Source organism: Cucurbita moschata, unplaced genomic scaffold (genome assembly GCF_002738365.1).
Source record: "Cucurbita moschata cultivar Rifu unplaced genomic scaffold, Cmos_1.0 Cmo_Scf00013, whole genome shotgun sequence".
Classification (NCBI taxonomy): Eukaryota; Viridiplantae; Streptophyta; class Magnoliopsida; order Cucurbitales; family Cucurbitaceae; genus Cucurbita; species Cucurbita moschata.
The window spans coordinates 2,992,096-3,006,578 of record NW_019268529.1 but is presented as its reverse complement, the minus strand read 5'-3'; the positions used below and the strand labels follow the sequence as shown (position 1 = coordinate 3,006,578).

At 34.8% G+C, this 14,483-nt stretch overlaps 1 protein-coding gene across 3 annotated transcripts in view; it reads left to right on the top strand.

The window, feature by feature from the left end:
* LOC111451772 (GPCR-type G protein 1-like) overlaps positions 1-14,483 on the top strand; it is a 19,147-nt gene extending 4,664 nt beyond the window's left edge. For 2 of the 3 annotated variants that reach the window (XM_023092314.1, XM_023092313.1), the window contains 12 exons: positions 123-230; positions 714-834; positions 7,690-7,819; positions 8,238-8,316; positions 8,637-8,725; positions 10,752-10,844; positions 11,060-11,086; positions 11,254-11,340; positions 11,553-11,624; positions 11,731-11,861; positions 12,147-12,310; positions 14,182-14,483. In XM_023092314.1, coding sequence (XP_022948082.1) covers positions 123-230; positions 714-834; positions 7,690-7,819; positions 8,238-8,316; positions 8,637-8,725; positions 10,752-10,844; positions 11,060-11,086; positions 11,254-11,340; positions 11,553-11,624; positions 11,731-11,861; positions 12,147-12,300 — 1,091 coding nt within the window. In that variant the 3' untranslated portion in view covers positions 12,301-12,310; positions 14,182-14,483. The remainder of the gene's footprint in view (positions 1-122; positions 231-713; positions 835-7,689; positions 7,820-8,237; positions 8,317-8,636; positions 8,726-10,751; positions 10,845-11,059; positions 11,087-11,253; positions 11,341-11,552; positions 11,625-11,730; positions 11,862-12,146; positions 12,311-14,181) is intronic. The other variant, XM_023092315.1, reaches the window with a different exon arrangement.

The following is a 14,483-nucleotide window of genomic DNA, read 5'->3' as shown; positions in this document are numbered from 1 at the left end:
AAAAAAAAAAAAAAAAAAAAAAAAAAAAACAACTGTTTTCAACGTAGAAGAAGGATTTCAGGAATAGTGATAACTTTTATTGTTCTTGACCTTCTTTTGTGATGCTAAAACATTTGTTCCAGGTGTAAGGAAGGAGCGGGCTGCTCTTGGAGCAATGTTATTCTTACTGGCGTTTCTTTATGTTTTTTGGCGAATGGGCATCCATTTTCCAATGCCTTCTCCTGATAAAGGTTACCAATTTGTTTTGAATTTATTGTTTCACCTTGCTGCCATTCCGGATATTTTCATTGTTTGCTGTATGCATTGTTAGTACCTGTTATTGAACACTCCTAGGGGCATTAAAACTTTTTTGGCGTTCGCTTGGACTTATTCTTTTGGATTGAAGCTTTTTTTTGCGGCCTTTGTAGCTTCTCTTTTCGTGTTGTCTTTTGTATCCCCTATTGTTTTCTTTCATATTTCTCAAAGAAAGAATAGTTTCTTTTTGGGCTGTCCAACTCCATTGCTTCCTCCGTTTCATCTATTGGGAAACTTTGTGCTTAAGTTACTTATACTTTCTCTCCCGGGGTGAGTTTTTGTATTGCCCAGTAAAAGGTTTTTTGGTATAGTTTTTGTTTTACTTGATACTTTAACTCGTTGTTGACGTTTGTTTTTAACTTTTCACATATCAATGTAAATCTTATTTCTGAGTTGAACAGATAACATTTTCTCTTCAGGCTTTTTTACCATGCCTCAATTAGTCAGCCGAATAGGGGTGATTGGGGTCACTGTGATGGCTGTGCTATCTGGGTTTGGAGCTGTAAATTTACCTTACAGTTATTTGTCTCTCTTCATCAGGTACCTATTGTTTGTTCCTTCTGATATCACATTTGTGCTGAATTTTTACGTCAATTTTTTTTTTCTCTTCAGTAGTGTTTTGAATATTCTGATTCTCATATATCACTACTTTAAATATTGTTAGTTGAAACATGATCTCTGTTCCACAAGTTTTAATTGGACGTATTACATGATCTAAGGCTAAGAAGATTCAATAAGTGTTCATTCTTCATCTACAACATTGGATAGGTTCAGCTTAACCTCCATTTCATTTGTTACAAGCTGACTCGAGTGAGAAAGGACTATTTGGAACTTTGAAAATAAATATTTGCAAGGTTGAAGTAGAGCGTGAGGTTATCGTAAATAATACTAGAGTTTGGAGAGTACTGTAAAAATTTCGTTTATCATTTTAGTTTCATGAACTCTTGAGTGTAATTTTCATGTGGGTTTTAAGTTTAGATAATTAAGTAGTAAGAGTTATCAAGCTTGTCAATCATTTCCGCAACTTCTTGTAGTGGACATTTGAAGGATAGTAAGAGTTATCAATCATAACCATAATTTCTTGTAGTTAGGTGTTATCAATCATAACCACAAGGTTATAATTCTTTGTAGTTAAGAGTTATCAATCATAACCATAATTTCTTGTAGTGGATATTTAATTTCTTGTAGTTAGGAGTTATCAATCATAACCATAATTTCTTGTAGTGGACATTTGAAGGATAGTTGGAGTTATCAAACTTGTTAATCATGACCATTGTAGTGCATAGTTGAAGGGTTGGCCTTTCTGATAAGGCAATTGTAATCTCAGAGCAATAATGCTTAAATTAAAGAAATTAACACCTCATTATACAAAATTTAGATCAACTAAGAGACAAGGCTAGAATTAGATTATTCTTAAGATCAAAGATCTGGAAGAAATATTTAGAACGTTATTCTAAATTGAGACACTCCACAATCAAACTTGATCAAAGTTTGATTGAATGACAAGCTTGATTGACAAGTTATGACCGTGATTGACAAGTTTGATAACTCCAACTAATCTTCAATTGCCCACTACAAGAAGTTATGTTCGTTATTGACAAGTTTGATAACTCAAACTGCCCTTCAATTGCCCACTACAAGAAGTTATGACTATGATTAGTAACTTGTACTACCCTTCAAATGTCCACAACAAAAAGTAATGGCATAATTGGCAAGTTTGGTAACTTCTACTCTTGGATTATCTTAGATTGAAATCCACATTTAAATGTTGGAATTTACCCTCAAAGAGTTTATGACACAAATAATAAATGAAGTCTTCATAGTATTCTTCAAACTCAAATGTAATTTATGGCAACTCCTTGCTCAACTTCAATCTTGTAAATATTGAATTTCAAAGCTCTAAATGATCTTTTCTCACTTGAGTCAACATTTAACACCTGAAATGAAGGTTGAATCGAGCCTATTCAATTTTGTAGATGAAGAATGGATGCTTGTTGAATCTTCTTGACTTTGGATTGTGTAATAGGTCTTCTTGAAACTTGTAGAACACCATGATCCTTATCATCTTTCTCTCTTCAAATGGATTCATCCTCAAATTAGAAAAATCATTACGACTCAAGTCAGCACCATTGAAAGTACAATGTACTGAAAGTTTTCCTGGAATATCAATTTTGGAGGCAATGTAATTAATTCTTTCAAGAACTTGGTAAGGACTATCCACTCTTGAATACAACTTTGTCTTCCTTTGAGATGAAAATCGCTTCTTTTGAAAATGTACTGAAACATTTGGTTGAAAAATGAATTCCTTTCGTCTTTTGTTGATTCTTGAAGCAATTTTGAAGTTTTGTTTCTAAATTCTCTTGTTGACTATCTTTTTCAAGGTCTTGATCAAATCTGTCTTACTTGTGATTGCTTCACTCACAAAAATATTAGAAAGAATAGGAAGCAATCAAGAGGTGCAAGTGTATTAAATCCACAAACAACTTTAAAAGGAGAACAAAACTTTAGAACAAGGAGTGGTACTATGAATTGCCCTATTATATGCAAACTCTATGAATTGCATACATTGTTCCCAAGATTTAATATTCTAAAAATAATAGCACCAAGTAAAGCTCCCAATGTTCTATTAACTATTCAGCCATGACAATTTTCAACTTCCTTTCTTCATTAAAATTGTTGTAATCGAAAACATTCTCAATTATTCTCTCATATTGCAAATACTCCTCTGGATCGGATCTCCTATAAAAGGTAGGAATTTTAAGCTTCACTCTGCTGACTCCTCTTTCTTCTCCTCAATCATATCGGTCCTCTCTCTCAACCCTTCTTGGTGTTATTCTCTCTTCTTCCTCTTCGTCTCCCTCCCTTGGATTTTGTTCGGTTAAGACAGTGACATTGTCATATTTTTCTTCATTTTCAACTCTTTCATTCAAGATAACTTCCTTTCCTTGAGGATTATCAAAATCTACTTCAATTCATTCTTTCTTGCTTGTCAAAGTACAATGACTTGGTTCAAATGGGTAATGACCCAAACTTGAGCTTCTTTCCACCTAACTTCACTCATATCTCCTCAATTTCTCCCTTGGTTCATGATTGTACCACGTAGCTTTACACTCAACTCATTGATTTTACACTCGGGACACTCGTGCTTATCACACTCAATAGTAGGTTATTTGGGAAAGTGATTAAATTATGATCAAGGTAGACTAACATGTGTATAAAATAATTCTTTTAGTAATGAGTTATCCAAGGCAATCAAGATAAGATAATTATGAAATAATAACAAAATAATAATATAAAAAAAAGAATCAAACAAATAAGGGAAGTTAGAAAGATATTTTTATGGTAAAACTCCATACCGAAATGAATTCCAATAAGAAAGGTCTTTCCTTCTGATTTTGACTAAATGCTATATTCTTTAACTCTTAAGATAAGAGATTGATACAATTTTTCTTTGTTAGGAACTCAAGCAAATTCATATATTATTATCGAGTTTGAATAGGAAAGAAAAACATTAAATATAATAGATACATATTTGGACAGTTTCAACAAAATGTGAATGGAAGCTGATTTAATCTTTAAATAAACGTGTAAAATGATATAATAAGTGATAAGAAAAATAATGATATTTGTTGGAACATCACAATTATATTAGATTTGATCAGATTGCAAAGATTAAACATTAAATTTTAAGAACGCAACATGAAAAAAAGATGACTATTTCATGTGTTACAAGCTGACTCGAGTGAGAAAGGACCATTTGGAGTTGTCACAAATAACACTTGATTTTGAGAGTATTTTGAAGACTTTATTTATTGTTCGTCTCATAAGCTCTCGAATGTAACTTTTCAGCTTTTAAATGTGGGTTTGAGGCTTGCATTAAAGAATAAGAGTTACAAACTTGTCTATCATGGGTATAACTTCTTGTAGTAGACATTTGGAAGGTAGTAGTAGTTACCATTCATGGCTATATCTTCTTGTAGTTGGCATTTGAAGGGTGGTTGAAGGGTTGTTGGAGTTACCAAACTTGTAAATCATGACCATAATTTCTTGTGATGAGCACTCGAAGGGTCGAGGGTTTCCTTATTGTGGAGGCTATAAATATCCATAAAGTTGTTAAGTAAAAGAAGAAACTTTATGTAAAAGAAGATTACGATGAATGAAAATTGAGCTCTTAAGTTTGAGACTCTCTCTTAGGAATTCAACCATTATCTCTGTCATTTCAAAGATTTCATGCAATTTTTATGGTTGATTACATCTAAGCCTCTCAATCAAGTCTTGATCAAGTTTGATAGCGGAGTGACTCAATTTAGAACTAGGTTTTAAATTTTGATAAGAGATAACCTAATTCTAGTCTTGTCTTTTGGTTGATCTAAATTTTGTATAAGGAGGTGTTAATTTCTTTAATGCTTGGAATGTTGGGAGATTACCTCACTCTCACCGTAAGTAGTTATGATCATAATTGACAAGTTTAATAACTTAAACTATCCTTCAAATGCCAACTACAAGAAGTTATGGTCATGATTGATAATTTATTCTACCCTCCAAATGTCCACTCCAAGAAGTTATGACCATGATTGACAAGGTATTAACACTTTCTCTTTAATGATCGAAGCTTGAAACTCACGTTTAAAAGCCAAAATTACACTTGAGTGTTTATGAAACTAAATTAATAAATGAAGCCTTCAAAATACTATTTAAACTCAAATGTTATTTAGAGCAACCTCATGCTCCACTTCAAAGCTCTAAATGGTTATTATGTAGTCTGAGTCAGCTGGTAAGACATGAAATGAAGTTTTTTTCTTTTCTTCATGTTGTGTTCTTAAATTGTTTTTGTAAATTTAGTGTTTAAGCTTTGCAAATCGATCAAATATGATATAACAGTGATATTTTAGCAATTATCACTAATTTTCTTATTATTTATTATATCAACTGTACGTTTATTTGAAAATCAAATCAGCTTTTATTCACATTTTCTAGAAACTGTCTAAATTTGTAACGGTTGTATTTAATGTTTTTATTTTCTATTCAAACTCAATAATAACATATGAATTTGCACGAGTTCTCAATAGGGAAAGATTAGATCAATATCTTATCTTTAAAAGTTATGAAGGACATTTAGTCAAAATCATAACGAAAGATCTTTCTTTTTGAAATTCATTTTCCTTATGCAATTGTACTTGAAAAATATCTTTCTAACTTCCCTTATTAGTTTGATTCTTTCTTAGTTTTATTTTCTTTTCTTGTTATTTCATAATCATTTTATCTTGATTGTTTTGAATAGCTCATTGCTACAAGAATTGTTTTATCTACATATTAGCCCACATTGACCACAATTTAGTCTCTTTTTCAAATAGGCTACTTTTGTGTGTGATAAACATGACTATCTCGAGTGTAAAATCAGTGAATTGAGTGTGTGAGGCTTGAACATTTTTAACTACGATTGGTACAATCATAAACCAAGGTGAGGGAAATGGAGGGAGATTAGTGAAGCTAGGTGGAGAGAAACACAAGTCGAGACCATTACTCATTTGAACCAAGTCATTAATACTTTGGCGGATTGGATGGAACGAATTGAACTAGCTTTAGACAATCCTCAAGGAAGGGAAGTTAACTTGTAACGAGGGAGTTGAAAATGAAAAGAACATGACAACGCCATCCTTTTAGTCGGACACAATGCGTGGGGAGGGAGAGATTTCGGCCGAGAGAGGGAGATGAAAAGGACGAAGAGGAGTAGAGAAATTTTATCACCAATAAAGGTTGAGAGGGAATACCAATAAGGGTGAAGAGAAAAAAGAGAAGAAAGAAGATTTGGGGGAGTAAAGCTTAAAATTTCTCCCTTTTATGGGAGGTTTGATTTAGAGGAGTATTTGTAACAAGAGAGCAAAATGAACATGTTTTCAATTACAACAAGTTTAGTAAAGAAAGGAAGTTGAAGTTTTTCGTGGCTGAATTTTATGATTATACAAATATATGGTGGACATCTTTGAAACCAGGGCGGAAAGAAATTATAAAGAACCAACTGAAACGTGCGAGGAATTGAAGACATTAATGAGGATAAGTTACATCCCTGAGCATTATTCTCGAGTACTTAAGAAAAAACTCTATACGTTGCAACATGGAACTAAAAGTGTAGAACATAAAGACGAGAAGGATACAATGGAGGCCCTTATGAATAGCTAGATTTTATGGTGGGTTAAATCGGCAATTGGCCTATCAGGTGGTTAGGCAAACCTGCTTTTGCAGTTAGTATGGTAAGCCAATTCATGCATACTCTAGGGCCAACTCGCTTTAAAGCAGTTGATAGGGTCCTAAAACATTTGAAAGGAACCCAGAATAGAACATACCTTTTAAGAAATATGACTACTTACATGTTGAAATTGCTAGTAGCACCGCAAAAGATATCTTCAACCTAACTTGAGAGGGAGTGTTAGTTTATGTCTGTGATGTTTTCCTTAATTAGATTTACTAACTCTAATTATATTGTAATTATTTGTGTTAAGTTTTTTCCCTTTATGTATTAGAAATTTTCTTCTGCTTATGAAATGTCCCTCGTGATTATGGTAAGTAAGTGAGGATAGACAATTTTTTGATTAAGTAGAAATTGATATTTCGTAGATAATATAAAATAAAATGTGGTAATCATTTTTAACTGGGGGTTGGAGGGTGTTAATACCTTTCTTACACTCAATCGACTCCCGAGCGTAATTTCTGGTTTTCGTAGACTATTCTTTCTTTAAAATGAGTGACCAATCACACCTCTTGATGATTGGTAACAACTTCAAAGAGGATGCCAGCCTCTCTGCATTGTAATGATGTTGCAACATTGTTTAGAGACACCCTTTCTTTCTGTTGTTCCTACAATGTTGCATTTGGTAGGTTTCAAACAAAGGATATACACCATTTGTTATGGATCTGTTTGTTTGTGGCGTCTCTCTAGTTTCGATGGAGGAACTTGTTGGTATGTGTTTAGTTTGGAATAGTGACTATTATACTACAATTGAGGAAGTTCTATGAGTTTATCTTTTTAGAGAAAGGGCACGATTTTGTGGCATGCTAGGTTCTTCGCTATTGTGTGGAGTATTTGGCTCGAGAGAAGCAATAAGAGTTTTAGAGAGGTGGAGAGGTCGTGTGACGAGATAGTGAGGTCGAATGCCTCCTTGTTAGTGTTGGTTATTAGGCCCTTCTGTAATTCTGATCGTGGTTCGATTTTCTTGGACTCCTTGTTGAACTTGTTTATTTAATGATCGTAGTTCGATTTTCTTGGTTTCTTAAAAGAAACTTTTTTTTCTGGCTTGAAATTGTTATAGTTTTTGGTTTCAAATTATCAATATCTTCATAATCAAGGGCAGAGTTTCGCATTTCTCATTGTGCATGTGCTTATTTTATAATTTGTAGAGAGATTGAGGAAACTGATATTAAGGCCTTGGAAAGACAACTAATGCAATCCTTCGAGACTTGTATTGCAAAGAAAAAGAAAATTATTCTTTCACAGATGGAGATGGTGCGAGTTCTTGGCTCGGAAGAGGTATTTTACCTTTAGTTCTATTCGCTGGTTAAATCTTTAATTTTTTTGATTTGAAGGTATAACTGACTGTTTACTTTTTCATGCTGAATATATAATTTTATCCCTAATGTAATGTCAATTTTCAATTTTCTCTGTCAGCATTAGGTTTTCAGTTAGTTTTTCAACCCAGTTCTTATTAATTTAAGAAATGATGATGTGAAAAATTATTGTTTTGAATTGGAGTCCTGTTTTTAGTAGTTAGTTTGGGTTGGATCCTCTTGTTGCATTGCTTTTTTTTTTTTTTTGTCCAAGTATCTTGAGGAAAGTTCCCGTTCCCATTATTGTGACAGTAAGAACTTAAAAGAAAAAAGTAAACTTGTCACATACAAGATCTTGATATTTAATAGCATCGCCAAGCCTTAACGGGTGAATGTTACAGAATTCCAAGTCTGGATCTTTCTTTAAACGTCTGGTCGGTACTGTCGTTCGATCAGTACAAGAGGACCAAAAGGAGCAAGGTTGGTTGTTGTTTTTCATCCTTTTAAAATTACTTTTTTCCTTTTCTTTTTTGCTTTCTGTTCCCAAATAATTATTTATTTCCTCCAACTTTGGGCAGTACCTGACATTTTTTTTTTCACGTTCTTTCTCTTCTCCTTGATAAAATATGATTTCTGGCTATATTACTCATTCAAAAGGATGCGAACGAAGTGTCATGATTTTCAGAAATTTATTCATTTTCGGATGTTGTATGATTATACTTGTAGTTTTGTTCTCATTTTCTTTGTTTTACCTTTGTTCTTTCTCTTATTTTTGCCAATTGTCTCCCGGATCTATGAAGATATTAAGAACTTGGAAGCAGAAGTACAAGCTTTGGAGGAGTTATCAAAGCAGCTATTCCTGGAAATCTATGAACTTCGTCAAGCTAAGGTTTGTGCTGTACTGTTGTACGAACGTAGAAATTTCAGGCATTATCTCTACATTGCTTAATCCGTCATCGTTTATAAGGGCCTAACTGTGCTTTTGAATTTCTATATGGGCTTATAGACTAGTAAGGGTTTGTCTTCTTCCTTCAAATATTGCGAGTTTGGCTTTCAAGTTATGTTATGTTATACTTCATGGTCGTAATTTATTATGTTTTTCTTTTGAGAGGAAGGAAAAATATCAATACAGTTATGGTAGAAGTTAGTATGTTAGTTGAGCTATTGTAAACATTGCTGCAAATGCTGGGAGGATGGACACTTGCATGTGGATGTTCTTGGGACTTTGTTTAGATATTAGTAAATGTACAAAACATCCTAGGAAATTACAAAAGGTCATTCAATTTGGAAGATACCAATGGGGAATGAGTAGGAAAAAAGAACTTACTAAGAGTTTCGAAAGTGACTCCATCCTATTCGTTGGCCAGAGACACTTGTACAACTGTTTAAGGCTCCTTGGGGTCGTGGCCATGACTATTTATTATAGTTGGCAAGGCTTGGAAGCAAGCTACCAGCGCCTCTCGGTGAGAACTAGGCTTGGCTTGGTTAGTAATTCCCGCTCCCTTGTCCTGGAGGCTCGCTGGTCCATGAATTTTTCAGAGCGGACCAGCAGGCCAGGCGGATGAGGACCAAGAAGTGCCTTGACATGCCCCACTACTTCTCCTCCTTTTATGCAATTATGAACTCCACTGAACTTTCTTAATTCCAACGCAACTTATCCTTTTGGAGCTAACATAACAAACTACGCGAGCCTCCTAACAAAACCAACAGAAATCCTATCCGAATAAAAAAAAGAAAAGATAGTTTCATTAGGGTAGTATACCAGCCACCTGTTCTGAAACTTCCTGTTCCAATCGAAGCATATAGATCTGTAAATGGATTTGTATATATAGCTACTTCAGCCATGTTCGTCCTTTCTCAAAATGGATCTTTTTTCTGGGAACATGGTCAACCAGAAATTATTATGTTTGTGATTCGTCATGGAAACTGAACTCCACGAAGAAGCATTAGTTGTGATGATTCCCAAATTTCTTTCAATAAAAAAATTTACTTTTCTTAGAAAAAAGTAAGAAGATACAGGTGCTTGAAAGCAGCCCAACAAAAGGAATCTCTAAAGTTATAAGAAGAGACTCCAATCTGAAAGGATGAAGCCTTTTTAATTTTTTCAATGAGAAAGCTTGTTTTTCTTAAGAAAATGAAAGAATATACAAGGGCATAAACAAACAGCCCAACAAAAGGAATCTCTCAAGTTACAGCCTTACAATCATAGTTAAAAGTACAAAATCTAAGGAAAGTAGAGTCAACGGCGTGTCAAATCTCTTGGTCCCTTGAAGATCCACGGATCCTGAGCTCTAAAGCTTCAATGATTGCTCCAAAAGTTTTTCCAAATCCCCAAATTTAGTATGAAATCAATTTAGAGTTGAAAACCCTCCCAGTTGGCTCTCCCAATATTGTAGGCAAAATGTTGCTTCTATAGAATTTTAAGTAGCATCGCGATGCGATGAACAAAATAACCCAAGCATATGCTCATTTTGACGGAGAGACTTGGGCACACAAAGTTTCATAGCGTCTCTGGACATATGCTGCACAGGTCATGTAGCTTAAAATTCTGCAATTTGAGTGTTTTGTCGCAAGAAGGACGTCGGGACGTTCTAGTTTTATGTCTTGATTTTTTTCTTCTCTTGACTTGACTTAGCCAATTGAAGTCAAATAAGATCTTTTAAGTTTTATGTTTATGAACAACATTATGTATGGCTGCTGAATGCTAAAGCACTCAATCAAGATTTGGGTGGATGATCTGCAAATCTAGCAAAAAAAAAAAAAAAAAACTAATTAAAAAAAAATCTAATTACTAGTGCAATGTTGATCAGTCTGGTATGAAGCATTAGCAATGTTTATCAAACCTTTTACTGATTCATGTATTTCTTAATACTGCAATTTCTACATTGGAAACTACTTCACAGTTCTTCTGACAGGAGGCTGCAGCTTATTCACGTACCTGGAGAGGTCACATGCAAAATCTACTCGGCTATGCATGTTCGGTCTACTGCGTGTATAAAATGATCAAGGTCTGTTAATCTGCTCTTTTCGTTAACCTTTTTTTACTTCTTTTTTCAGTCAAAACGATCGGTTCTCGTGTTCAAAATTTACGATGAACTTTGGCATGATAATGTTTGACAATAGATATTTAAAGCCAAAAAAGCAGGATCTGTAAAATTGATGTGATGAAGAAGTCGATATGACAAAATTTCTGATTCATTTGATTTTTTTTTTTTTTTTGCAGTCTTTACAAAGTGTTGTTTTCAAGGAGGTATTGTTATAATTCTCTATCATTGATTTTGTTATTTCAAATCATGTTTTACATGTAGACGTCGTAAGGGGTTCTAACACTCCTGAAACCATGTTTTACAATGTTCAAATCATGTTCTACCTGCTTGATGCCTTACATTTTTCTTTTACCAATGTTCGAATATTTAGGCTGGTTCAGTTGATCCCGTGACAATGACGATCAGCATATTCTTTCAATTCTTTGACATCGGAATTAATTCCGCATTATTGTCTCAGGTACTTCACCACCGTGTATTAACTGTTAAGCTCCACTCACCCAATTTAACGTATGGTTCTAACCATATTGGAAATAAATTAACTTTTTCATCGAGATGTCATCATTCGATCGGATTATAATGTTTGTTCAAAGTTTCAAATATTATCATTGGCACTTTTATTTGTTTGGATGAATTGAGGATATCTGACATTTGTTTCTATTTCTTCTGTAGTATATATCCCTACTGTTCATTGGCATGTTGGTTGTAATATCGGTACGAGGTTTCTTGACCAATCTAATGAAGGTAGAATCTTTTGGGATTCTCTTCTGAGCATAAAACAATTTCTTGTATTTTCTACTTGTCTTTTTATCTTATTGTTTGTGTTTTTTTTTTCTGTTTGTTGGCTTAGTTCTTTTTTGCAGTTTCTAGAGTCGGGAGTGGATCTTCAAGCAATGTTGTTCTTTTTCTCTCTGAAATAATGGGAATGTATTTTGTTTCCTCCATCCTATTGATAAGAAAAAGCCTTGCAACAGAGTACAGGTACGAAATTATAGTTTACGTTTGAGTTCGTTTTAGCTTACCGTTCGGAGTGTTCATGTGTGTAAAGAACAACTTGAACTAAAAACAATTTTACAAAGAAAATGGGATATGGAATCCATTTCTGAGTCTGAATTACAGGGAAAAAAACATAGAAAATTGTTTGTCACTTCTGAAGTTGAGCTAGAAATATTTATGATTCTTCTGGAGTTGGTAGGCTTCATAGCTATTCTTGATGATTTAATGAAAAAACTAAGAATGGAATGAATCACCTTTGAATACCCTCAGGTTGATCATAACAGATGTATTAGGGGGAGATATCCAGTTCGACTTTTATCACCGATGGTTCGATGCGATCTTCGTGGCCAGTGCGTTTCTTTCTCTACTTTTGCTTTCTGCATATTATACATCACGGCAGGCTGACAAACACCCAATAGATTGACTCAAAAAAGGTATGTTCATGAATATTCCTTATCCAATTTTTATTACTTATTTGTTTGTTTTGGGGCAAAAGGAGTGGAATAAAGGAAAGAACAAAATTGTAAAGGGAAAATGAAAGCATTCCAATTTAAACAATGAAAAAAGTTGGAAAGAGCACCAAGAAACTTTGAGATAGGCTGACTCGAAATGATCTAACCAAGAGCAGTATACTGTAATAGCCCAGTGCCCACTGCTAACAAATATTGTCCTCTTTGAGCTTTCTCTTTCGAGCTTCCTCAAAAGGTTTTTAAAATGCGTCTGTTAGGGAGAGGTTTCCACACCATTATAAAAAATGCTTCGTTCTCCTCTTCAACTAACATGGGATCTCATAATCCACCCCACTTCGGGGTCTAGTGTCCTCACTGGTACTCATTCCCCTTTCCAATCGACGTGGGATCTCACAATCCACCTTCCTTTGATTAGAGGGGGGAATGAAGCATTCTTTATAAGGGTGTGGAAACCTCTTCCTAGCAGACGTGTTTTAAAAACCTCGAGAGGAAGTTCGAGAGGGAAGCTCAAAGAGGACAATATCTATTAGCGGTAGAATTGGGTTAAATTATATAATAAAATTAAGGCTTGACCACATTGACCCAAAGGTAAAGGGAGGCCCAATAAAATCTGAAGAACTGTACTTTTGGCATCAGAAAAGAAAATCCAATGCAAATCGAAGATGCTGAATAATTTAAGCCAGCAAGAACGAGCACCCAAAATAGATGATTAAGAGATTCCCTTCCTTCATGACAAAGACAGCAAGTAGAAGGCATGAGACGTGAAGAAGGAAGCTTCCTTTGAAGCTATTTAGCAAAATCCAAGAAAGAATATCAAGTCTTTTTGGACTTTTTGACTTCCTAGGCAGAGAGCAAATCTTTTGATAATGGTGAAAAAACATCCAACAATCGGTTGAAATCAACAATTTCCTCGTCTTTTACAAGTCTCCTAAAAACATTACTCCAAGCAAGGCATTGAGAATCTCAAAGAAATGAAATAGAACCATTATGAAATGAAGAAATGCTGAGTAGTCGAGGAAACTAATCTTCAGAATTCTTGAACTATTCCCCAAAATAAAGGGAGCATAAGTGTAACGGCCCAAGCCCACAGCTAGCAGACATTGTCCTCTTTGGACTTTCCCTTTCGAGGTTCCTCTCAAGGTTTTTAAAACGCGTTTGCTAGGGAGAGGTTTCTATACCCTTATAAAGTATGTTTCGTTCTCCTCCCTAACCGATGTGGGATCTTACAATCCACCTTCCTTCAGGCTCAGCGTCCTCGCTGACATTCGTTCCTTTCTCCAATCGATATGGAACCCCCCAATCCACATCCTTCAGGGTCCAGCGTCCTTGCTGGCATACCGCCTCGTGTCCACCCCCTTCGAGGTTCAACCTCTTCGCTGGCACGTCGCTCGGTGTCTAGCTCTGATATATTTGTAGCGGCTCAAGCCCACCGCTAGTAGATATTGTCCTATTTGGACTTTCCCTTTCGGGCTTCCCCTCAAGGTTGTTAAAACGGGTCTGCTTTGGAGATGTTTCCATATCCTTGAATGCTTCGTTCTCCTCCCCAACTGATGTGATATCTTACAATATCTCACAATAAGACTCCACGGGCTTCTTCCTCTTCTATCTAGGATAAAGGTGATAGTAGAGTGGCCGGTTGGTTAAGAAGTTTGTGACTAACACTTGGATTGATAATTTCAATGAATCGTATAGCATCTTTATGATACATTAAAGATTTTCATCCTCTTTTAAGTTCTATTTAAATCAAATCTTATGGAAATGAGCACTGCTTTGTTGTATCCCATAGTTGATGTCAAAGTTCAAGTAACTTATTGTATCATTGCAACTGAACACAGATTGAGATACCATGTAGGCTGGATTCCGGCCTTGTCTGGATGCGTCGAGTGCAGTAATAACGAAGAACATTGGCATCGTAATCTTGTCAAGCAGAGAAAAGATGAGTTTCTTGTATCTATGCTTTGTTTTTTTTTTTTGAGCTGTGATAGTCTGTAATGGGATACCTGTTGTGATAGAAAGGCATAGGAAGTAGGAAGAATCATTGTTTGCATCTTTATTCCCTCTTTGATGCTCTGTGTTTACTTCATAACTCCTTTGAAATTCTGTTCTAAATATTCAGATGCTTACACTTTAAAGTTGA